Genomic DNA, 26733 nt, shown 5'->3' with positions numbered 1-26733 from the left:
CAACTATGGCACAAGTACAATTAGTATATTAAATCACACGTTGAAATAAGCATTGGTAAAGCCAATAAGTGACGCCTATGAGAGTTAACAGCTATTGCAAAGATTTTCAGCCATGTTGTACAGCAGCACAGCTGTTTACAGCCTGGCTAAAAAGGTTTTAAAAAAACAATTATGTGCCGAGCGCCAAAATGCAATTTTTTCCCAAAACAAACAGGGGAGTGGGTTATTGTAGGAGGCAACTTGGAGGGAAGTCAGGAAAGGACGACGTGGGAGGGAAGGAGAGGACGTGACATGGTAGGTGTGCAGGGGAGGAGGACATAGGTGGGCAGGACAGACAAAGGAGAGGCAAATGGACAACAGAGGGTGGGAGGGAGGTACTGGGGAGAAAAACAAACAGAGGGTGGGCAGGAGGGGCTTGGAAGGAAACGGACAACACAGGGAGTGGGAGCAGCAGCATGCTGACAACAGAGGGTGGGGCAGCAAGCAGATTAGAACGGTGGGTGGGATGGGTAAGCAAGCAGACAGAGGCGCCAGCAGGGGTGAGGACAGACGATGGATGGTGAGAGGAGCTGGGGAAGCAAATGGGACAACAGAGGGTGAAGGAAACAAAGGGACAGCAGAAGGTGGGGGACACAAAGGGACAGCAGAAGGTGGGGGGGACACAAAGGGACAGCAGAAGGTGGGGGACACAAAGGGACAGCAGAAGGTGGGGGAAACCGAGGGACAGCAGAGGGTGGGGGAAACCGAGGGACAGCAGAGGGTGGGGGAAGCAAAAAAAGACGACAAAGGCAGGAAAGCCAGGGCTAGGGAAACAAACAAGGGTGTGGTACAGAAGCAAGAACAGGAACTTGGGGAGGTCCAGAAAGAGGAACCCGGAGAAGGGGGGGGGGGGGGGGGGAGAGAGAGAGGGAGAGAGAGGGGGAGACACACCTGGAAAACACATGCGCTCTCAGAGTGCATGTACAAACCGAAAAAAAGTATTGCATGAAACAATGAGCAGTGGAAGGACACAAGTAATGAGTCCATGCTCCAGGGAAGACACCAAGATGATAAAGGAAAGACTATGGAAGTTGCCTAATAAGAAGCAAGCAGATGTGTTACAAAGCCAACCAATGGAAAGCAATGGTTTGGCTCCAATCCCACTGTAAACTAAACATGTCTCACAACAGACAGCGAATCCGTGGTTTTAGATGAGACAATAAAAAGAATAAGTTTCTATGCTCTCAAATGGTGATCCCCTAGGTCTCTCCCTTTGAGCTGCACACATCACCTTTCCTTCAGAACACACTCACCTCTAAGATGACTATGTCATAATCACTAAAGGAGCAGAACTGCTTGGACCAAGCAGCATCATTCCGGATGACCTCATTAATGACGTACTCGAAGTCCAGAGTCAGTTGTTCCACACTGAGATACTCTCCCTGGGAAAATGAAACAGCCATGTTAGGTGAACAGTGGGTAAATGTTAAGATTGTCTTCTCCATGATCTCACAAAACTTCCCACCCTACCAAGCAAAGTATGCTGCACGCCCAACACCACCACATGAGCTTTCAACAAATCCACAAGTTCAGAGCACCACACATCTAACAGCAATGCAAGAGGCGTTTATTCCTTCATGCTTTAGGCGCTGCACATTCCGTGGCAGGAGGCTTTCACTACCCATGTCTTAAGGGTAGCACACACAATGACAACTCAGGACATTTTCCAGCCCAATACATACCAAACAGGTAGACCAATCACATCACATGAATCTTACATATGACCACTGCTAGGGATCTGCACACATATAACACTTACCAGATACAGATAGGTTTGAGGTACATGGCAAGTTTCCACTTGTTCTTGAAACTACCCTTTCAATAACGAGAAGCAGGTGTTCTGCATCACAGGATGTTCAAAGATAGTCAAATACTGGAAAGTCTAGCTTATGCGTGGGATCTTGAAACACTCTACAAAATGCAAGAAACAAGAACTTCTGCCTACCTTAGGCCTTGTTTCCCGAATTTGTTATGATTTTGCAATCAATTCTAAACAAAAAAAGCTGAACAAAACGAAGCACTAAACCACCTTTCATCATCATCCTCATCATCAATATCTTTATTTCGGTTAAAACAACCATAAAAGAATACAATATAATATTTAAAAACATTCATCATAAACAAGATGTGCCAATGGAAGGAAGTGGAGTTGGTACATACATATGTACATGAAATATCTACTCAGTAAAAGGTTAACTTTGAAGGGCACACAGTTTGTGGAGACATTCGAGATTCTTCCAGACTCAATATACATTCATCAATCCTTTGCAACAAGTCCAAGCATCCGTGGGCGAGGTAATACATATATAAAAGGATAAATATAATAAATAACTTTTTTTAAAAGAGCTTAAAAATACCAGGAACTATTATGTTAAGAATGTTAAGACTAATGAGCATTTGAATCATGGCAATCTGTAAGACATTACACATGTTGTAGTTAAGGTTAAAATATATAGAAGGGACTTTAGTAAAAATCCACTGTGCTTAGCATATTTTCATCCAATGGGTTAAGCTTGAAGGCCGATACATGTCATATTAGTACTTGTCCTGATAATACGGTTATGTTTTTAGGTCATTTCTTTTCCTAACTATCGCCACAGCAAGAAAAAAACGACTCAGACCGAATACTATAGTCTGTGACGTGCCGCCCTTGAACACTCTTTCCCCATCTTTAATATGCGGAAAGCCTAAGAGGAGGCAAATTGGTTTAATCCACTTTTTCCTTGCCTGCAAGTATGTAGGGCATACAAATAAAACATGGGCCTCATCCTCCCTAGCACCCATGTCACACAGTTCACACAAGTCAGATTTGGTACTGCCCCTAGGTCCTTTATTACACGCCCACGTTGATGTTCTAGATTTGATTTGTAGAATGCCATAACGGTACTTTAGATACAATGATTTAGCGGCAGGGGGCCAAATTTCATCCATAAAGCATTCAAATTTACTTTCAATTTTAACATCAAAGAATTTAAGGGTCAATGTTCCTACTTTAAAATTTTGTAATATAATATATTCCCAGTATCTTGCCTTCAGCATTTTTTTTTTTTTTAGAAGAGTGAGTAAGGGAATCAGGGTCTGTCCAAAAACTACATAGGCCCAGCTTTAAAAAACAATTTTCGATGTGCACTAACGATGCCAACCGAGTAGTATTCTTTATTTGCAATATTTCCTTTAGTGCTTCTCTATAGTCCACTAGCTCATCGGTAGACCACTAGCGAACCCAGTATAGTAGTGGACGTAGGGAGGCATAATCATCAGGACGGCGTATATTCAGATCCCAAAATAAAGGAATTGAAAGGGTGCAGCCTGGAACAGCTAGAAGTTGTCTAAAGAAGCTGTTTTCTTGCACTGAAAAGGCATCTCTTACTACGTGGCCCCACAGTTCTGCCCCATATAGGGTAGCCGATTGAGCTTTATATTTAAATAGCTCATTTGCAGGTGATACTGCTCGAACAAAGCTATTCTTATGCTGCCTAATTATGGAGGCTTGGTTTTGTGTTAATATTAACCTTGATTTTTCTATTTGTGGCTTCCAGTTCATTTTAGTATCGATGGTAATACCCAAATATTTGAAATTTTGCACATGTTCAATCTTTTCATTATTTACAATAAAAACTTTGTTAAAACCCTTATGAGGACTGATCGTCATGACCTTGGTTTTAGAAGAATTAATTTCAAGGTTTTTATCCAGACAATAAGACCGGAATTTGTTCAACAGGTTCTGTAATCCTTTAGGGGTCTGGGAGATTAAAATAGTGTCATCCGCGAATAGTAGGGCCGGAACGGCTTGACCACACAACTTGGGAGAGTCATGCTCGCAGCCCAAGAGGGTGTCTGGAATGTCATTTACATAAAGGGAGAAGAGGGTTGGCGCCATGACACAGCCTTGCCTGACGCCTCTCTTTAGATCTATTCTCTGTTAGCTCTCCATTGGGTCCCCACCTCACTCTTGCATAGTTTCCCTCATGCAACCTGATCAATTTTTGGAGAATGTCCCCGGGGACACCCATGTCCCTTAACGATTTCCATAGCTTCCCCCTGGGGACCAGATCAAAGGCCGCTCTGAGGGCCACAAAAGCTACATATAAGTGAGAGTTCCTTATATTGATATATATCCAGATCAAACTTGTTCTACCGTACTAATTCTAGCTCTAAAACCTGCCTGGTATTTTGTTAAAATAGAATTATCCTCGATCCACGTATTTAACTTACTTAAAAGTTGACGAGCCAAAATCTTTTGGAGGACATCTATCAAACTGATATGTCTATAGTGTGATGGATTAAGTCGGTCTTCTCTTCTTAAAGATAGTCAATTTCTGCACCCCGCCAAGTCCCCGGAATTGGAGCTCCTGTTACAATGTCATTACTAAGCAAATTAATGTACGGAGCCCACAAAGAGATTCTCATGTTTCCAAAGATCCCTAGGTATTTTATCTGGGCCTGGAGCTTTGCCCTGTTTGACTGCATTAATAGCTAATATAGTATCTGTCAAACTGAATGTTAAGGATGTTTCACATGAATTTAATTCTGTGTATTTGTGTGTGCACTCTTCCTCGTTCCCTCCACACGAGTAAAATGTAGAAAAGTGTTTGACCCAGATATTTTCTTCAAGAAACCTATCCCTAGATGGAATCCCTTCTTTAGTGCCTCTGGCAATAAGATTCCAAAACGAAGATTGGTCATTCAGTTTGCAAGCTTGAAGCAAGTCCATCCAAACTTTTTTCATCCCATCCCTTTTTTGCTAATAAGATGTTTTTTTGTAATGCATTCTTTTGTCTCTAACAATATTTGTTTGGTTCCCTTTTACAGCTTTTATTAATTCTGATTTGGCCTGGCGGCAAGCTTTATTATACCAAAGTCCTTCCTTCGGACAGTTGTTTCGGCCAAATTGTGCTTTTTTTGTCCATTTTGAAAGAATCTCGCTAAGTTGCAGTATCAGATTCCCATGCACTTCTGTTAGGGAGGAACCCTCGGTGTTAGTATCAACTAGTGGTGACATAAGTGTTACATAAAGTTCGTAGATTTTCTTAATAATGCCTGCATTACCCATCACAGCAGGCCATTTTAGAGACCTGCGATTGTTGGACTCTAGAGGGTCATGTGGTGAGTTGTAATCTCAAGAGACCATCTCCTAGGAAGCACGAATAATTAACTAAAAATGGTCAAAGAGAGAGACAAGTGGTCACTTTCTATACGGTTATCCACCTTCAGATCCAGAAGCATTGGCCATAGGCTTAACAAACCCAATATATAATCTAAATGACTGGCACAACAACCTCTTTTGAAGGTAGGTTTATACTTGGGCAATCTGATGGAAATCGCCTGTTACAGGAGCGTAGACCATGTTCCATTGTCATTTTTAACAGTTGCAGGGTACCTTTTGTGCAAGCTATTGTATGGCTTGCATCAATGCGGGGAATATTATTGGCATTGTCTTCTTCCCCATAAATATCTTCTAGGCCCATAACTGGTTCGAACTTCCTGTTGAAGTCTCCCCCTATGATCAACATGGTTTTAAGGTCTAGGTTGGAGATAATGCTATCTAACTGGGCTATTGTCTGATTCTTTATTTGTCAATTGGGGTCTATTATAAATGTTAATAATACAGATTGCCCGTCCTTTAACATCTTGGGATTTTATAACCAAAATGTCAGGACTATTAAAATCTATCTAACAATGCCCAGTGTAATTTTTGCCCAGATTATCAAACCACCAGAGGGTCTACCTTTATTTAAGTTTGTTGCCGGTATGTATAATGACCTGTAGCCTACTTCGAAGTGGTTTTCTACTCCCCATGTTTCTTGAAATAAGATAAGGTCCCCACTATTAATATAGTCGTGCCATGCAGTGTCAGGCATAGTTTTCCTTATTCCGGCAATGTTCCAAGAAATTAAATTAACCTCAGCATTGACTTTGCCATCAAATTGGTTATAGTCCATATTTAAACCTCCTTGAGTTATCGATGTTAGTGGGTTAATATTTCCCAACTGATCCAACACAGCGGGGTTAGAACCCTGTTTGACTACTTCCCTTATATTACACCTGTCCTCACTCCCGTAGATGAAGTTAACTGTTATGTCGCTGGTTTCCTTTCCATGAATTTCTCCCAGTCAGTCGGCCTCATCTAACCCATATAATTCTGTAAAACGTTTTTTTGTAGCTATCGGAAGATAGGTGTTAAAACCTCCCGACATCTCTTCATGAGCCGTGATTTGCTGGCGCCCAGGTATTTGCATAGCCTTTGGGCTATAGAAATAAGTGAGTTTTTTTGTTCGAATAGGGCCCCTGTCTATGTAGTGCTGATCATTGCAAATTAGTCTTAATACATTGCTCTCCCTAAAGTTAACGATGATTGTGTCTCCCTGTATATCTTTTAGTCTTCTTCCTACCCAATTGAGCCTTCTAACAAACAATACTTCTCCTTTCAAGTGTCTAGGGATCAGCCTGTTCTTATTCAACCAGAATATAACTTTTTTAGTTCTAGATAAGATTCTGGTTTCCCACTCTTTAGTTCTGGGACACCAGTGAGCACAATTACATATGGTAATGACTCGTTACCAATGGGACTTTCGGATTAGTGTCATAATTGACTTTTTTTTGTGCACCTTCAGAACAAGCGACCCTCTCCTTCGCACTTTTACCTATGCTAGTTATTGTGCCTTGTACACTTTTACCAGGGGCTTTTTTAGTCTGTTTGTTACGAATGGGACCATTTTTAATCCCTACCTCTGTCGAATGAGCATTGGCTACACCAATTGCAGTTCCTGTAGCAGTTGTGGGATCCCCAAAAGGTAGCACTGTGTTCTCCATTCTCCCTCTAACTTCAAGTTTTATCAGATTTTTTAAGGTAAAATTGTCTATAGTTATTAGTTCGAATCTCTCCAGCTTTTCATTTACCAATTTTATTCTTTCAAGGAGGGGGAGGATCAATGATCTAACAACATGCTCTATATGTGCCATTGACCCTCCAACCTCCTCGATAGCGGCGGGAGGAATAGTTTTTATACAGTTACCTGTAGTGGTTTGGATAGGTCTCCCTTGGTCATCATCAGACCTTACTAAAACCCTACCAGCAAGTAACCCTGGTTCGGGATTTGCGGGATCCACAATTTGATGTTTTTGGCTTCCTCCCTTTTTGTACGGTTTCTTTCTTTTTTCTTTTTATAGTACCTCCAGTATTTTCTCGAGTTTGGGGATATCGATTAACCGTTTTAGAAGAAGAAGCATCATTAGTTAAAGAAGCCTCCTGAAATAATATCAAGTCATTATGGTTTAGATGGCTTGTTTACTCATTAATTAACTTAATTGGTGGCCTATCTAATACGTTTAGGGAATTAACCTGCATCAAGGGCCCCAAGGAGGAGGCGTCCAAACCCTCCAAGTTAGTTAAATCGTTTTTTGGGAGGGAGGACTCCACAAATAGATCTTGGGGCTGCAGAATTGGGGTTTGTGAAAGTCTGCTGGCAGTAGGAAACGATACAAGGGGTGGGTTTTGTGATGGCGTGATGGTGTAATTACCCTCTATCCTTGGGAGCTCTGCATAGGAATCCAGAAATATAGAGTCAGAGGAATTTGTCTGTGTTGCAGTGGAGTTAGTGTGAAATGAGAAAAAGACACATATTTGGGGGGAGTGATAAGCGTCTCTCAGTGCTCTCTACAACAGTTACAACTACCCCTATTGTTTTCTGTAACATCCTATCTATTGCAGTCAGACTTGGTAAAGGGGTAGTAGTGCACTTTTTCTGTCTGGTACTGGATCGTGTTGTAACAGGAGTATTTTTACCCATGTTTCAGTTGACGGAACAATCTCTAGGCCAGTGATATAAAGTACCTTAAGTTCGGATTAATGATGATCCAAGCAGGTCAGTGCAGCGGAACCAAGAGGGGTGGCCCAGCCCTGCCTCGCCCTGCCCCGGACGGCCACAGACAGCCCGCCCTTAGCCCGGCTGGTCCCGCGACGCGGAGGGAGCAACGATGATTTTAGCGCCTCCAGGCGCGGAAGTGGGTGTGGGTGGGCGGGGCCGAGTCACCAGGAATTCTGGGATCTGTAGTCCTCCCGCTTGATGGAGACTGGCGGTGGCAGCGGGGGGGGGGGAAACAACAGTCAGTCACCACGCGCTCACGGCGCGAAAAACAAACAGCGTCTGAGGGACTTCGGATGCATCAGGGCTCCAACAACTCCGGCGTGTGCAAGCTGCTCTCTGGAAAGAGCTCCCACTCCACCGAGGGAGCGACGATGATTTTAGCGCCTCCAGGCGCGGGCGTGGGTGGGCGGGGTCGAGTCACCAGGAATTCTGGGATCTGAAGTCCCCCTGCTCTGCGGCTGCTTGATGGAGACTGGCGGCGGCGGGGGGGAAAAACAGTCACAGTCACCATGCGCTCACAGCGCGAAAAACAAACAGCGTCTGAGGGACTTCGGGTGTAACAGGGCTCCAACAGCTCCAGCGTGTGCAAGCTGCTCTCTGGAAAGGGCTCCTTTCACCGTACCCTTAACATTGCTGCCATAAATCACCTTGAAAAACATGCAGGAAATAAGGGTAACCCCATTCAAAGTGGCAAGAAGCAGGTAAAGAAGATTAAACCAGGATGTGGCTCCTTAAAGGATTCAGTAGGATATTACATCCTGCCTTCTGGAAGTTGATCCAGATCTTCAGTCCATTTTTGGAGCTCAGGTCAGGTCATCTCTGAACAAATCTTGAGGTTTTTTTAATCCCACATTTTATATTCTGGTTTCACCTGACATATTTGAAAGACTAGTGTTTTCAGAGAAACTTTTATGGATTTATCATCTTTTCCCACTCATTTCCTCAGACAACAGAAGGCAAGCTATGTCAGTTTGTCAAGTTTCACATTTGTATAAGGAAGTAATCACCCAACGAGACTCATACATCATGTTGTCTGTTTGCTAATTACACAGATGTGGAACACATTTTTTTTGTTTGAATCCGTTTTATTACATTTTTAACAAGGATAAGTAGCTGTCATGTCGGATGAGATGCATTCCATTTATGCACAATTGCAGCGTTTAGAACATTAGCCATCCTTAACATGCTACAGAGTGCATAACACATGGCCATATTTAACAGAAAAATAGGCACACGGTAATACAAGAACAGATAGTACGTGCACCTCTTTTTAATGGAGTCCAGGCAAGATGTTCATGATGAACCAGCTTTAGGATCCACGGCATATGGCGTCGGCAGAGGTACAGATGGTTTTCATAAGTAAAAAAAAGACAAACTAAAGAAACTAGTCCAAACTAAAACTCCCAGCCACACTCCGCCCCACCTAATCCCCTTTAAGCATCACCGCCACATGAGTCCACAGACCAATCCAGTGAGTCCGAATTCTGTTGTGGGTTGAGCAAGGATGTGCAAGTCACCACTCCATGTGCCCGTTGTGAAATGACATTGCCCTCCCTCACGGAAGCCCCCGGTGTATCTGGATCAGGGTATAACTCATTTTGAAAGTCATGAAGTAATAATTCCAAGATTTTTAAAGCCAGACTTATCCAACCTAAGAGTATCTAGGCGCTTGGGGTCGTCAAGGAGATTAAGTGAGCTATTGCCCAGAGCCATATGATTTAGAGCTGGCAACGAACCGCAAGCCCCGCGCTCCAGTCAGGTGCTATGGGGGCTGCACCTCACCTCTCTCAGTACAGTGCCCTAGGTGGCAGCTACAGGGTATTTACGCAACCCTAAACTAATCTCTCTGAGCAATGCATGCTCTCTGCCTGAGCCCATATCAGGAGCAACTGCCTCCAGGCCGCTGGCTTGGATGATTTCCAATACCTTACGATTAGGAAGAAAACAAGTTACTTACCTGTAACTACGGTTATCCAGTATTGGTATCTTTCATAGATTCACATGCCTGAATCATTCCCCGTCGTCGAGGCGGGAGTCCCACTGTAAAAATATATACAATAGCAGTGGCTAAAAATTTCTTGTAGTAGGCTGGAAAAGCCTAAAGGGCTAGCTAGGCCCAAAACTTAGCAGCCTATCTACCTCATTATGTAAAAAGACCTGAAATAGTAGCCTCAGCCAATCAGCTGTTCTCACCCTCTAGAACCTTCCTACCTCAGGCAGTTCTAATCAGATTTTCCCAGCACAAGTGAGAATAAGTATCCATAAAACAGAACTACCCTGCCGGGGAGGAGGGTGGGTGCATGTGAATCTATGAAAGATACCAATACTGGATAACCGTAGTTACAGGTAAGTAACTTGTTTTCTTATCCAGTATTGGGGTATCTTTCATAGATTCACATGCCTGAATCAGAGTAGCAAGCAGTGACATCATGTCTGTCATTAGAGGAAGGTGGGAGACAAAATAAATCGTATACACCCCCACACAACCTGGAAGGTTATAGAGCACAAACTTGTTTACATAACGTATGCATCAAAAACCTTCATAAAGTACATTACAGATTAGGACAGCGTTTGAAAAGATTAAAACATCATAATGAAATACATATGCTTAAAACAGTCAAATGAAGAATAAAAGACTATAAAAAGTCTAACATTAGTAAAGAAGATGCTGCAGCACCGCTTCCCCAACCGCTGCATCATCATGAGTTGCTGACTGCAGACAGTAGTGCTTCGTAAAAGTGTGCACACTTTTCCACGTAGCAGCTCGGCAAATGTTCTCCAGCGTCACTCCAGCGAAAAGGGCCGTCGACGCTGACATTGTTCTGGTGGAATGCGCTTTAACCTTTCTTGTTAAAGGTTTGCTAGCTTTGTCATGACAGAAGAGAATCGTAGATGACAACCATCTAGCTATAGTTGCCTTTGTTACAGCCTGACCCAAGGTGGCTTGACCATAAGCAACAAAAAGCTGATTAGATTTGCGTATGTCCTTTGTTTTTTGAAGATAAAACTTAAGGCATAGTTTCACAACTAGGGAATGTAAAATCTTCTCTGCCGGAGTTTCAGGATCCGGGAAAAAAGTCTTGCGCTTGACAGGTTGACTGATGTGGAATTGGCTCGGCACCTTTGGGATGAATCTTAAGTGGGTTCTAAGCGTCACAAAGTCTCTAGAGAATTGTAAGAAAGGCTGTGCAATCGTGAAGGCCTGTATCTCACTGACTCTGCGGGCTGAAGTGAGAGCCAGTAAGATAGCCACTTTCCAAGTTAGAAACTTTAGCTCCGCCTTGTCAATAGGTTCAAAAGGCCTTTTTAGAAGTTGGGACAGAACAATATTGAGATCCCACTCAGGAGGAGGAGGCCGAACTGGAGGAAAAGCTCGGAATAGCCCTTTTAGGAATTGTTTGATCAAAGATGATGAACATAATGGTTTGTTGGAACTCTTTCTGAATCTGGATATTGCCGCCAGATGTACCTTAATGGACGAGAAAAACAGTCCTGCCCTAGCTAAGGACAGTAGATAAGGAAGGATGTCTTCAGGTGGAGCTTGAATTGGATGAACATTATTTTCTCCACACCAGGAACAGAATCGCTTCCACTTAAAACGATATGTCTTGATGGTACTTTGTGCATGGGCCTGTGATAAAATCGCCCTGCAGTCTGAGGAGATGTTAAGATCCTTGAACTCTAAGAAGTCAGGAGCCAGGCGTGCAAGTGCAGTGATTGAGGATCTGGGTGTCGGATCTGGCCCCCTCTCTTGTTAACATTGACACTGTCGGCTTGAGACGAAGTGGAGGCTGCTGAGAGAGTAGAAGGAGTTCCTGAAACCAATACTGTCTTGGCCAACGGGGAGCAATGAGGATGATAGTGCAATGTTCCCTCTTCATCTTTTGCAGTACTTTCAGAATGAGCGGGATCGGAGGATAAGCGTATGCAAATATTCCGGACCATCTCATCAAAAGGGCATTTTCCCATGACCCCTGTTGAGGAAACCTGCTGGCATAAAATAGGCATTTGCTGTTCTGCTGCGTGGCAAACAGACCCAGTGTTGGTGTTCCCCATGTTTGAAAGAACCTCTCCACTTGATGTTGCTCGAGTTTCCATGTGTGACAGCCTGTGAAGGCCCTGCTGAGGTTGTCGGCTAGAGAGTTCTGGACACTTTGCACATGTTCTGCTCTGAGGGATATGCAGTGGTGTTATGACCCATTCCCACATTTCTTGAGCTTCCAGCGACAGGGCGAGAGATTTCGTTCCTCCTTGTTTGTTTATACAATACATGCTGATGGTATTGTCCGTGCGCACCAGCACTGACAAATTCGCAATCCTTGGAAGGAAGGCTTGCAGGGACAGAAAAATGGCTCTCAGCTCCAGGCTGTTGATGTGCTTCTGCCGGTACTGATGAGACCACCGCCCTTGAATCTGAAGGTCCTGGAGGTGAACTCCCCAACCTTCCATGGAAGCGCCCGTTGTCAGGGTGAACTCTGGTATGTCGTGGAGAAATGTGAGGCCCGGTGACAAATTGTGCGCTTTCGACCACCAAAGAAGGGCTTGCTTCATCTTGGATGTTACTTTGATGCGGTCGTCGAACGATCCGTCGACTTGCCTCCATTGTCGAAGTAATTCCTCCTGCAGAGGCCTCATTCTGAGTCTCGCCATAGGGATGAGGCTGATTGCAGACGAGCACATCCCTAGAAGGGAAACAAATGTTCGAACCGAAAGGGACCTTCTTGCAAATATTTGTTTTGCCAGCTTTAGCAGTTTGTTTTGCCGCTCTTGAGTCAAGAATGCTTTGCACTGGCATGTGTCCAACACCACTCCCAGAAAGGTCAACTCCTGGCGAGGATGAAGCTGAGATTTGTTCGAATTGAGGGTCAGTCCCAGCTTTGAGAATAGGGAGAGGGAACTCTTGACCGCTTCAATCGTGGAGTTTCTTGATGGTCCTTTTAATAGCCAGTCGTCGAGGTATGGGAAAACTTGTATTCCCTGTGACCTCAGCATGGCCGCCACCGGGACTAAATATTTGGTAAATATTCTTGGCGCCGATTTCAGGCCGAATGGAAGCACTTTGAATTGAAAGTGGACGCCAGCCACTGCAAATCTTAGGTATTTCCGGTGTTTTGGGAGAATAGGGATGTGAAAGTAGGCGTCTTTCAGATCCAGAGAAGCCATAAAGTCCCCTTTGTTGAGACAATTCAGAATTTCTGTTAGCGTTACCATGCGAAAACTCTGTTTCTTCAGATATTTGTTGAGCTTGCGCAGATCTAATATTGGACGCCACTCTCCTGAATTATTCTCTACGAGGAAGAAGCGAGAATAAAATCCTTTCCCTTTCTGAGAGGCAGGAACTCGTTCTATTGCATTCTTGTGTAGCATCTTTAAGGCCTCCTTGAATAGTAAGTGAAGACGAGGGGGAGGGGGACCCCTGGGCGTCGCTGTTGGTGGTTTATGCAAAAACTTCAGAGTGTGTCCTTTCCTGACAAGATCCAGGACCCACTGATCCAAAGTTATTTTTCGCCACTGTTGGTAAAAGGCGGAAATTTTGGCGCCCACTGAAAGGGGAGGATGAATGACTGACGTCCGGCAAAGCTCATTGGCGCTTGTTGGAATCACGCCCTTGATTGTTTGAGCGCCGTTTCCCTCCCTGACAAGAGAAACTACCAGAGGCAGGCTGTCTGTAGGATGATTGATAGTACTGTTTGTACTGAGACTGGTACTGTTGATTTTGCTGGTTGGAATAATTTCCTCTGGAGGAGTAACCGCGGCCTCTTGCTCCTCTAAAGGACCCTCTCTTGTATTGTAGGGTACCTAGTGATTTCGCAGTGTCCCTATCTGTTTTTATTGCCAGCAAAGAGTCATTGATGTGTTTTCCAAAAAGTGAATCCCCATCGTACGCCATGTCCAAGATCTTCGTTTGGACCTCGGGTCTGAAGGTGGTAGCCCTGAGCCAACCTTGACACCTGAGGACTGCTGCTCCCACCAATTGCCTAAAGTTGGTGTTCGAAATATCAAGGGCGCAATCAATGATTTCCGATGCCGCCCTTTCTCCCTCAAGCACGATCCTGCGTACCCTCCTGTTGACGATCCTCAGGGATCAGATCAAGGAACTCAGACAGATCTGACCACATCTGTCTATCATAATGGGCCAAAATTGCTAACGAATCAGCTGCATTAATGGAGGCTGCTGTATTTGCAGAGAACTTCTTCCCTATTGCATCTAGTCTCCTGCCTTCCTTGTCAGGTGGCGTTGAAATAGGAGCTGAAGGGTTCTTGGACCTCTGTTGTGCTGACTGAGATATGACAGAGTCGGGTCGAGGGTGTCCTATTAAGCAAGATGGAGTATCAGGTGGCGCTCGATACTTCTTCTCAATTCTTGGAAGGACTGCCGGAATGGAATGGGTGGTTTCATGATGTTGAGGCCCTCCTTCCAAATGTAATCAATAATAGGGATAGCTCTGGTAATTCTGCGAAACCCCTCCTTAAAGTCATGCAAAATGCAGTCAGACTGCTCAATTGTGACAGACAATTCAAATCTATTAGCCGCACGTTGCATAATATTATGAAATCCGCCAATATCCTCAGGCGGAGAATCTGACGGACGTGGCGCAGGCGGTGAAGGCATGGGAATGACAATCATCCCACGGATCCGTAGGTGTATGATTTGGCAACTCGCCCTCTTCCCTGCCATCATCCTCATCATGAGAAGAGGTATCCGTGTCACCTTTTGGTGTAGGGCCAGTATCCTGCCTTGGTGACAATGAAGCTTGCGGAGAAGGAGGCCTTGGCATGTCAACTGGGACAGGCGGCACAAAAGGTGCAACTGGAGTTAGAGAAAAACTCTGGCGATAGTCTGCCAACATAGCTTGTAAGTCTTGAATTAAAGTAGATGGCAGATGACTTGTGTCCTCCGAACGAGGAGGTCTGGTATGGGGCGAATGATATGGCGTTGACAAGTCTTCATTCGCATAATGCTCTTGGTCATCGTCCTCCTCTTCCTCCTGATACTTGATGTTCAATTATGAAGGGTGACTGGCAACACCAAAAGGTCCCGCATCCTCTGCGCTATCACCCGAATCATCCTCCACATATGTCTCCAAAAGGTGTGATGGTAAGAGTGGAGAAATGTGAGAGTAGTCCCTCTGATAAGTTTTCATTTGGAAACGGGTATATTGCATCCTCGTCGGAGGTGTGCTGTGCAGCAGATGAGCTGATGTCATTGCTTTCGTAGAAGTCGATGACGACTAACCTCTTGTCATTGGAATTGTCGTCGACGGGACTGTCTATGGCATTTCCGTAGACGGAACTGTCATCGGCGGTATTGATGTTGCCGAGACCGTCAATGGTATCCTCGTCGACGAGGCCTTCGATGATGTCTTCGTCGACGAATACCTTCGTGGATGGTGTCTTGGCCGACGAACTCTTCGTCGGCGAGGTCGTCGATGGTGTCTTTGTCGACGAGTCCTTCGTCGACGGAACTGTCGTCGACGGGCCTGTTTTCGTCGACGGGGCCTTCGTCGACATGGCTGAAGGGATCTTTGTCGACGGAGCTGTCGTCGACGGGACAGTCGACGATGATTTCGATGGCAACTGGCCCTTCGTCAAGCAAGTCTTCACAGGCGACGACAACATTTTAGCAGACAACAGAGGAGAAGTAATAGCCGAAGTGGTGACCGTAGCAGAAGAAGTTGAAGAGGTAGAAGTCAAAGTAGCAGTATGACTAGACACCAGAGAAACAGTCTTAGTCTGGGCTGTACTCACAGTGGGCGGTCTTGAAGGAGACAATGCACTCTTTGAGGGTTCTGAGACTCTTTGAGAGGGTTTAAGTTTTTTCTTCCTCTCAGGAGAAGAGCTCTCTCTGGATCTGGCTCTCTTGCTGGAGGTAGAGGCCTGGTCCTCATCTGTGGAAGATGATTTTAACCACAAAAGAACCCTTGCCTCTCTATACCTGATAGTTTTTGAAGGGCAGGTACGGCAATTCTACAATCCTTCACAACATGTGAGGGGTGCAGACAATAGATGCAGTCATAGTGCTGGTCGTCCACATGGACCCTATTCTTATTGCAGGTTCCACAAGCATTGAAAAGAGCCTTCTTTTCAGACAATTTGAAGAAAAAGAGACAAAAGCTGAGTAGGCAGTCAGGGAGACTCCCTTACACACGAAGTGCGGTGAAAATCTGAGGAGAACTGCCTGAGCTAGGAAGGTTCTAGAGGGTGAGGACAGCTGATTGGCTGAGGCTACTATTTCAGGTCTTTTTACATAATTAGGTAGCTAGACTGCTAAGTTTTGGGCCTAGCTAGGCCTTTAGGCTTTTCCAGCCTACTACAAGAAATGTTTAGGCACTGCTATTGTATATATTTTTACCGTGGGACTCCCGCCTCGACGACTGGGAATGATTCAGGCATGTGAATCTATGAAAGATACCCCAATACTGGATAATTTAGCTGTCAACATGCCTGAGTCAAGGAAGCAGCAGATGCCCCTTTGTCTCTTACAAAATAGACCTAGGATACATACTTTTCACATATGTAAAGCTGGGCGCCCTGTGCAGGCGGACAGATGAGTCCTGATGCCTCGCCAGTAAGCAGAGAGAAGTGGGCAATCTCTCAGCAAATGGAGGTCGGCGAAGGGAAGAGGACATCTAGGACAATCTGCGTCGGTGCAATGAAAGTAGCGGTTTATCTTGGCAGGAGTGAGGTAGGCCCTTTGGACAATGTAATACTGGATGAGACCGAAGCGAGCAGTGCAAGGGACTCTGACCAGGCCTTCTAATAAGGCAGCCCACTCCTGGCCGGTGCAGGGACGGGCCAGATATCCCTCACAGTGGTGCCGCAAAGGTAGGAGCTCTATTGCTGTGTGGTAGCGGAGCGAGTCCGCAAACCACTGTGAGAGATGTTTGCCCGTCTCTGTGACATGTAGGTATTGTATAGTGAAGTGTGTTGAATGTTCCTGATACATGTCACCCCAATTGTTGCCCAACGCCGAGAGTATTGAGTTATGTAAAAGAAATTGGCCAGGCGGTAGGCTGTCATCCTCCAACAATGAGTTGTACAGCACAAGGGCACCATACCAGTAGAGATCCCCTAGGGTGTGTAAGCCAGCCTCCAGCAAGGCGGAGAGTTCCGCAGACGTAGTGGTGGTGGTGCAGCCTCTAGGTGTGCAGAGTAGTGATAATGTTGGCACGTATGGGATTGTAGTTCACTTGAGATACAGGCATAGTCTGTAACAGCGGTACACAACTCCAACCAAGAATCAGTGACTCCGGCAGTGAATGGGTGAAAGAGTCGAAGAATTGCCGAGTGTGTTCAGGCCGCCTACAGTGTGGCAGTGTCGGTCAGGTGTAATCCCTGCAACCACCTGGCCACCAATTGGAGTTGAAGGCAAGGTAACACTGTTACAGTTTCGGCACTGTAAGTCCAGCCTGGTCTGTGGCCAAACAAAGATTTGACAGCGCCACCCTGCAACGTGACTAACTCCAGAGGAACCCTCTTGGTCCCGTCAAATGAGCGAAAGAAGGGAGGGACGATATATAGCTGCAAATTAGTAAAATAGAGCAACCGGGATAGGACCACCATCCAAAGAGGGCTAAGTGGTCCATCACAGGCAGTGGGATTGGATACCAGAAGGACATCTGGGACCAAATGGCAGTTGTAGACCTCACAAAATTAGCATCAAACAAATCAGCTGGCAGATGATACACCCAGACTCCCAAATACCAAAATGTGCCAGGCTGCCAGAGTATGGAAACTCCATTAAGAACTAAGTTCAGGTCAGGGTATGCAGGGGCAAATGGAAGGCATGATTTGGCCCAGATAACCTTCAAACCGAAAAGGGCGGCTAAGTCGTTAAGCACTTGAACTATTGTGGCAGGAATTGAGCGTATGGACAGGAGGAGATTGTGAGCATAAAGAAAAATTGCATTAGTATCTCCCTAGGGAATGCCCCAGTTCGCACCCAGAGTCTGGATAGTGGGTGCAAGTGGCAGGGAAGGCAGGCAACCTTGGCAGGTACCCCTGCATATTTGAATTGGGTCAGATTATAGGAAACTGTTCCGACTCTAGTGAGCAGTTGGGTGTAGAACAGCTGGATCAAGCAGAGAAGGAGACTCCTGATACAGTTTCGGGGCACAGCAGCAAATAAAAAGGTCCATACCAGGGAATCAAAAGCTTTTGAGGTCTAGTACCAGACACCCGGAATGAGGGCAACAATGCGAGGAATATTTGAAGACACAAAAGAAACGCTGCAAGGTAAAAGAAGTATTGCGAGACAGGATGAACCAATGATAGGACCAGGGGCACTAGGCAGTCTGCAAAGACTTTGGCCACGATCTTGTAGTCAGTATTGAGTAAGGCCAAGGATTGGTAGGAGCCCAAAGTGACGGGATCTCGGTTTGGCTTGGGTAGGGAGATGAGCAGGGCCTCCCGAAGGGACGCAGGAAGCAGATAGGAACTCTCAGCAAAGAGCGTGTACTGGAGGAGCCAAAAGAAGAGCATATGCTTTATAGAACTCAGCGGGCAGGCTGTGCGCTCTCAGGGTCTTGACTGTTGCTAGGGCCCGATGGCCTCCTGGATTTCAGTGAGTGTGATGGGGTCTTTGAGCTCTGCCCTCTACTCAGGTGTGATGCATGGCAGGTGTATTAACCACATCGCTGCTGTGGTTATTTTTCCCCTGTGCTGGAAATTGCCATTTTGCTGGTGTCATGACGAGCTCAGCTCGTCATCAGCACAGCTCAACTGTGCCTCATGACGAGCTGAGTTCGTCATGAGCATGGAAGGGGTTAAGGAAAAGAATGCACCTATGACGTCCTGGCAGGCTTCTGTGACTGATTGGTATAACAAGGTGTAATGGCGTGTCAATTCAGTGTGCATGACCAGTTGGTTAAGGAGAAGACCTGCAGAAGATTGTAAAAAAATAAAAGGGTGCCTGGAATGATCCTGACCCATCAGCATGCCAGCAACTTGCCCGCGCAGTCCGCATATGCACGAGCCCAAGTGTAGTGCGCAGTATAGTTAAGACAGCACAGCCGTTAAAGCAATAATGTATTTTCGCTGCGTGCTTTCGCTAACAGAAGGGTCATGCACTAACTGGGTCTTGTGTCGTATAAGCGTGTGTACGATACGGGAGATGTTGCAGTCAAGCTGCTTGCAAATATTCCATTTCAACACAAAGCAATGACCTCTGATCGTCACCTTAAAGGCGTCCCATTGTATCAATCTGTTAGTGGCAGTATTGCCATTAAACTCAAAGTAGTCCTCGATAGCAGTGGCAAGAGAGGAGCGAATTTGGGGATCATCCTGTGATCCCTCCTCCCATGTAAGCTACAGAAATTAGAGATTGTGGTCCATGTGTGTATGACCTAAGTAATCCATTTGAGTCATAGTAGGGAGCAGGCTGGTTGTCCCAACGAAACAGTCTATTCTAACTTGTAGGCTGTGTGGTGAGGCGTTAAAGAGGAACAAGTGTGCATTAGGTTTACGGGCACGCCATATGTCTATGAGCTGCCAGTGTTGGAGGGAAAGAGCGGCCAAGAGTTGTTCTAAGAACATAGTTAAAGTCTCCCCCTATGAGCCACAGGATCCAACTCCAACAGGACAGTTCGCTAGACAGCGCTTCTAGGAACGAGGCCTGATCTGGCATATATAGCACCCAGGAGGAGGTGATGATCATTTAAACCGCCCTGTAGAAACACATACCAACCTTCAGTGTCCACCACAACATTGTCTGCTACAAATGGAGTCCCCGGATTCACACTAATCAGCACTCCCCTGGCATCAGAGGAATAATTAGTGCTAATAGTTGGCTTCGCCGTCCTCCTCTGAAGCTTGTGGTAAACTGCACTACAGGTCGGTTGAAGGAAATTTGGCGGCAGTGGGGGCGTGTAAATCTAAGATGCACTACCCCGCATGCAAAGGACACTTGGATACCATTTGCAGTGATGAGCTACACTTTGACAGTACTACACCCCAGAATACAGATTAACTGTATGACATGCATAAGAGATTTATAAAGTGGCTATTCACCCGGTAGCTGTAATTGTATAAAAGTTAAAGCATGCATGGAAGAAAACAATGGTATGTAACATCCAATAATAGTACATCAGGCATGCCTCAAGGGGCATCGACATTGGGTAAGTTAAATAATATCAACTGCGTGGTCACCTCAGGTGGGGCCAGTGAGTCCGCTCTAGAGGGCCATGTGTTCGAGAATACATCATCGCTGAGGGATCTTGTGGAGCCTATGCCTGGGCTCTGAGCATGTTCCTGCATCCTGGAGGGCCTAGCGTCTCTCCAAAATTACTTGTTCTTGGGTCAAAGCATGGCTGGGTTGCAGAGGGTGGCCAATCAGTCAACTGCGCACACTGCAACATTCCTCCTCACTGTTCCGAGGGCGTGGTGTTCCAGACGATGAGGGAACAAGGCTGTAACCCCAATGGACTCCAGTAAGTCTCATGCTTCCACCGGGGTATCGAAAAAATGTGTAGCTCCCTCAGCCACTAGACAAAGACAAGCCTGGAACAGGAGCGACTAATGAACACCCAGCTCCCAGAGCAGACGCCTGACAGCCAGAAAGGATCTCCTTTGAGAATGCATTACCATGGTATAGTCAGGAAACATGACTGGGGCATTAAGAACCTTGATATCCTATAGTTAACGTTCCTCACACAGTATGGAGTCATGATCCAGGTAATGAAGCAGGCAAACAGAATTGCTCAGATGCGATGGTCCGCAAGGATAGGAACAGTGCGAGGTTCATCAGGGTCCGAAGTCAGCACTAATAAATTTAACCGGTGCTGCGACTGCCGCAGGTTTCAGGGTCCATGCAGAAGCGCCATCAGGGAGAGCCAGGCTGCATGCGACATCGCATGTGACTGGGCACTGCAGCAAGAGCAGCCCAGGGAGTCACCAGGCAATCGTGGCAATCAATGAGCGCAGGGAAGCAGCGTAGATTGGGGCCTGATTGCGCACGCCAGGAGTGATGTACAGCGGCAAAAGCAGCCCCCGATGTCCGGCCCCCTATGCCGTTTGAGGAATAACTCATTAACTGGTGTGGGGGCTTGGCACTCATGTCTCCACCAGATGAGCCCGCTTGCCGACACCTTATTGTATATAAAATGTATTGCTTGATTAATTAAAATCATTGAAATCACAACATCTTATATCTCCAATAAAAACACAATTACATTACAAACAAAACATCTGCACATCACATAATATAAAACCTGTCCCATAAATACAATTTTAAAACTTATTGATAAGCCCAAATCTAGCCACCTTACATCACTAATCACAGATTATTGCACATTATACATTTTTCTCATACTATTTCCATAGATATAACAGAGAAATATTCAGACAAATAATCAATTTCCCCTTCCTTTCAAAGTGCTAATGTGCAAAAAATGCATCAATTTGCTGCGATAACCCAGCTTTTGTTACATTTCAAATTAATACAGTTGCAACAAAGATTATTAATAGAATTTATAAGCCATTAAAACTAACAGCATCAGGGCCATAAAAATGGAGGGGACCTGCCCTATATTAGACTTTTTTTCAACTGCCATTAAAAATGTTACCAGTTGATATAGTAATGGAACCGATTCACCAGACAATGACATGATTAATGCCTGTCGGACAGATCTCACGCCACTCATCAGAAAATAAGGTCTCAAAAGTAAACTTAATCAGCTTCGGGCATACACATTATATGTACAAGAGTTCCCTGTGCCCAGCCGCAAAATCTACAATTAGAATCTGGCCACTGTTTGATCCAAGATCTAATGCCCTCCTTTGTTGCGTTTATACCCCTACGTAGCCTTAAAAACATTTTTTAAAACTTTACAGAAAAGAAAACAAATACAGCTGAACCCGCGGGGATTGGTATGAATTGATCACATGCAATGCATAGTTTCTCAGCTAATGCAATTTTATCCAATTTAAACGATTCCGCCTTAATATGCTTTTTTAAAATTAATTTATAGTTGGGCATTTTCAGAGCTGGTAGTTCAATTTGCAGGCCGATATCTCGTAGGGAAGTTAAAATATAAGCTCTCCATTTAGCAGTGTAAGCAGATTTATCAATTTCTTTCCAACAAGTATTCCCTAAAGATGCAGGGGCTGATGTTTACAAGGCAACCATACATTTTAAGAAAGATCCTTTTGATACCAGGCACGGTCTTTGGAGACCGAATTCCAATCTAATTGCTGCTTGACACACTGACCTGTCAATTCCAAAGGTTGCTGTAAAAACCTTAATAATCAGTAAGTCAAGCACCTTCACATCTTTTCCGCTAGTAATCAGGGAACCATAAATGAGGGTAGGTTGTAACTTGGCTTTGATTACTTTAAGAATAAACTCATATGATTGACAGTTCAGTGATTTTTTTAAACATTTAAAAGCATGGATCAATGTCACAGCCTTGGCCCCTAGATCTTTAAGATGAAATTTAAAAGACATGTGATTGTCAAAGATCACCCCATACGTCTTAACAATATCAATTATAACTGCTCTGGCCTTCAAGGGATTAAACTTCTGTTTGACTACACCAATTTATCACTTTAATTTTTTTAACATTCAATTCAAGACCATTCTGCTTTATATAATCATCAAAGGCAGTAACAAGTCTTCGTAGGCCGATAGGGGTATGGATCACAGGAATCGTGTCATCAGCAAACTGGAGGTATCTAATTTGCACTCCCCTCATCTGATAACAATAAATTAAATAAGCAAGAGGCAAGAACACAGCCATGCTTCAGGCCATTATATGTTCTAATCTTCCTTGTTAAGGAATTACCCTCACCAATCTTAACTTGAACCCAAGTGTTGGTATACAGAAGTATAATAGCTTTCAACAATTTCTTTGAGATCCCCAGATCTGACAATTTTGTCCATAATAAATTTCGAGGCACAGAGTCAAAGGCTGCTTTAAGATCAATAAAAGCAATGTATACATTTTGTGTATTCAAGACAGCCTTCTCCGCAAGCAGGGTTAGAGCCAACAAATTAGTGAAAGTGGTTTGACCTTTCTGGAAACCTGTATGATTAAATGGGATAATACTCTCCTTCATAGCCCAGTCTTCCAATTCTATTAGGAGACAAGGAGCAAACACTTTTGCATAGACATCAGTCAACGAGATTAGTCGATAATTAGCGGGGTTTTACACCGGGCCGCTCTTATAAATTGGTTGCACTATGCTGCCTTGCCATGATTCCAGAACAACCCCCAATGGCAAAACGTCCCTAAATAAATTATGCAAAACGCCGCCCCAAAAAATCACTATTAACACGAAACAGGGCATTCGGTAGCCCATTAGGTCCTGGGGCTCCATTTGCCCGCAGCCAGCGTAATAGGGTCAATACTTGATTACAGCTTGGAATTTCGAAATCAAAATGTGAATCAGGACTAAAATCCATAACATGATCATTAGAGTTCAAATCGAGACACTCTCCATTCCTTGCATTGGATAGAGATATTTTATTTACCTCACCTTACAAATGGGTTATAAACTTTACCCAACTGGGTTCAGGTATATTTACAGAAAAAGCCCTACAGCCTCCGCGTTCGAGCTGAATAACCCCCCAAATCTTTTTGCAATTTTTTGCTTAGTAGCGGATAGTAAGCTATTCCATAGCCCAGTTTGATATTTAAGTTTTGCTTTCCATATTTCTTGTTTGTAGGTCTTCTTAAGTTCCTTCAGCTTTTCTTTATACACTAGGTAGGACTGACAAAATCTAAGGGTGTATGCCTCACGGACAGCTATATTAAGTATTTTCTTTAACCACTTCCGCACGGATGACAAAGCCAGCTCGTCATGGGCGTTACCTGCGCTACGCGCATGACGAGCTGGCTTTGTCACGTAACCCGCCATTTTTGAAAATCCAGCGCACAGCGGGAAAACGCGGTAGCGCGGAAGCGGTTAACTTTAATAGTTTGGGGGGGAAACCATATTTCATATATATTCAAATTGGTGTTAATTTTCCTAGTTGAAAATTTCCCCACGATAGACTCAGTAATAAAATTCCAGTTATTAATCATATTCATATCACCCTGGATACCCTGAGCACATTCCTTAATCAATGCCTCTGCTGTTTGCATAATGTCCTCCTTTTTGGCTAAATTCCATACCAGCCTCTTCAGGTTATATGCATGACATGCCGTGTTGCGAAGATCTTTCAATTTAAGAAGACATTCTACTCAAAAATTTAATTTTACAACGTGGGGGTTGTGATCACTTTTTGGCCGGCCTATTACCTTACATTCAGACAAATGTAATCTCAAATTGTCTGAAATAAATGTGTAATCGATAATTGAACCTTGCTTAGAGCTCTTAGATGTGGGAGTAGATCTAGATTTGTCTTTTTTAACTGGTTGGTTCCAGCCTCAGACAAAATGTCACAGCAATCCTTAGCTAGACATCCTGATTTGTAGTTAGATTCTGAATATTGAAATAATTGCAAATTAAAATCACCAGATACTATTAAGCCATATCTGGATATTGGAGTATTAATGCACTCAGTACATCCCAAAGGATATACAGCTGTGAGACTTATTTTTACTAGCACTCGGGTACACATTATGAAAAAAACGAACCTTAAATCAGAGGTATTTATCACAAGGCATTGTAAACAACCCAAATTAAAGTCTACCACTTCCACAGCTAGGTTTAAATTAGCAGCAATATAGCAAGACAGTCCACATTTTGCACAGCCAAATGTATTGGTTTTTACTGCTGGAATACTATATTCATTAAATCCGTACAAAGGAGTCATTTGGTCGTTACTAAAATAATAAAAATGCAAATGAATTTAAAAATAATATTGTATCTGGATCAGACAATAAATGACGCAGACCCTCGACATTCCAGGAGCATAGACTTATTGCATTTATATTATCTTCAGTAGCTCCGGTTGTTCAATTACTGTCTCCACGGGGCACTTTTGCCAATGATGCTGGCAACCAAGAACAGTCCTCCATTCACAAATTGTTTTTGGGTAACCACTCGCAAAGATGACCCCCTGACTGGGGATTAGTAATCAACAAATCAGAGCTGCAAGAATGGTTATTTGATGGGCCCACTGCACCTCTAAGCACTGGATTTGACTCATTACTTTCAACAATCCATATCCATCTTAAGGGCCAGTACCTTCAAGATCGGGGGATATTGTACACAGGCCCAGATCTCGACCTTTATTCCACAGTCAATAAAATTCAACCTAGCTCCTAAAATCTTGGTAACAATATCACTCGAGGACCAAGTTGTAACAGTGGACTCCCGAGGAGTGTTAGGCTGTACCTGTCTAAATTGTACTGACACCAAATCAGAGGATTTAATAAATGCTAAGTCAGGGATAGTTGAAATGATTTTCAAGAGTAAACCCCGGTTGAGGCTATCCTGGGATCCCTGGGATTCATACAAAGGGTGCATTACTAATTTGGTGTCCCCATTTTTACAACTATAGTTCTGTCTGCCGCACAAGGGGCTTAATAAACCTGAGTTAATTTCTTTAGGTAAAATAGATTGAGGAAATATTTGTAGTGGGGGTTGTCTCTGGGCAATAGTAGGTTCTAACTTTTCTACCATACTTGACCAATTCAGAGTATCAACAACATAATCTTTGGGCAAAAGTCCTAACCCCTGGGGTTCATGATCCAATGTTATCGCACATTCCTTATTGATGTTTACCAAATCCAATTTTAATATATCACTTGATTTGAGAACACCAATATTATTACCATTTATATGTCCCTGATCATTATCCATCATAGGTAACAGTGCTATAGATGAATCCCCACCTGCTACAACATTGACCTGGGGTGGGCATTTCTTACCAGCTGGTTTAAATATAGGGTAATAATCCCTAGGCTTTGCTGCTATAGCTGCTAACGCAACTGCACTTCTGGCCTGATTACGCTCTTTCCACAGCCTTTTCCTTGAAAGTTTAGATAACTAAGGACAATCATTTGTACCTTCCCCATGGCTTGTACACAGGGGTTTGGCTGTGGATACTGACTTGCCGTTCTTAGGTCCATTGGAGACCTGGCCATCCTCTACATGTACATCTAGACACTTATGACCACGGCCTCCCAGACTACCTCCTTTCGCAGACCCGAGTTATCACAACCCTTGTTCGCCTCAACATCTTGGAGATTCTTATTTTCAAAATATACACGATCATCCCCTTCCTTGTACAAATCAAGTTTTTACCCAAAACCGATTTCCCTGCTTTAACTTTCACAAGAAAGCCTAAAATTTCTGGGAGCTCAAATATTTTGTCCAACATATGAGAACATGTACATCTAATCAATTGGTCATTAACCTCAGCCTGGGCCTTAACCACCAAACCTGTCAGGTTGTGTAGCTTCGAGTCAAAATCGGCCACATAGACTGCTAAAGTATTTAACAAATCAACCTGAATTTCAAGTTTGAGTAAAAGTCAAGTGCAACTGTTATAACTTTCATGGTATTAAGCAAACTTTTCCATACACCAGTCACCTGTATTTTCGTTTTTTGTAACATGACCGTCAACATTGGCTAAAACGTCATATTTTTACAAAAATGAAAGATCCGCAGGGCTCAGTGAGTTGTCAGGCTGACCTAGAATAGGATCTGCAGCATTCGATTAAATATCAGCTTGTCCTAGGATCTGAACACCCTAAAGATTGTTTATATTATCCATTTTTACCTGAATTACAATTGCCCGGTCATCCAGTAACTGGACTGGTACCTAATCATCACCACATTTCTCTAAACCAAATATACATAACATATTCTTATCATATATTATCTCTAAAATTGGCATTCCTAGATTCTCACCTTTATCAGCCCCAGACACCGGCAT

At 44.2% G+C, this 26733-nt stretch overlaps 1 protein-coding gene across 1 annotated transcript in view; it reads right to left on the bottom strand.

Moving 5' to 3' along the window:
* The window catches only part of DCAF15 (DDB1 and CUL4 associated factor 15), a 237310-nt gene that overhangs the window by 39988 nt on the left and 170589 nt on the right, over positions 1–26733 (bottom strand). Inside the window, exon 9 of the mRNA XM_086963642.1 lies at positions 1293–1421. Within this exon, the coding sequence (XP_086819768.1) occupies positions 1293–1421 (129 nt within the window). The remainder of the gene's footprint in view (positions 1–1292; positions 1422–26733) is intronic.

Source organism: Lissotriton vulgaris, chromosome 1_1 (genome assembly GCF_964263255.1).
Source record: "Lissotriton vulgaris chromosome 1_1, aLisVul1.2, whole genome shotgun sequence".
In the NCBI taxonomy this organism is placed as follows: Eukaryota; Metazoa; Chordata; class Amphibia; order Caudata; family Salamandridae; genus Lissotriton; species Lissotriton vulgaris.
Note: the sequence above shows the minus strand (reverse complement) of the source record. Positions and strands in the feature narration are given on the sequence as shown.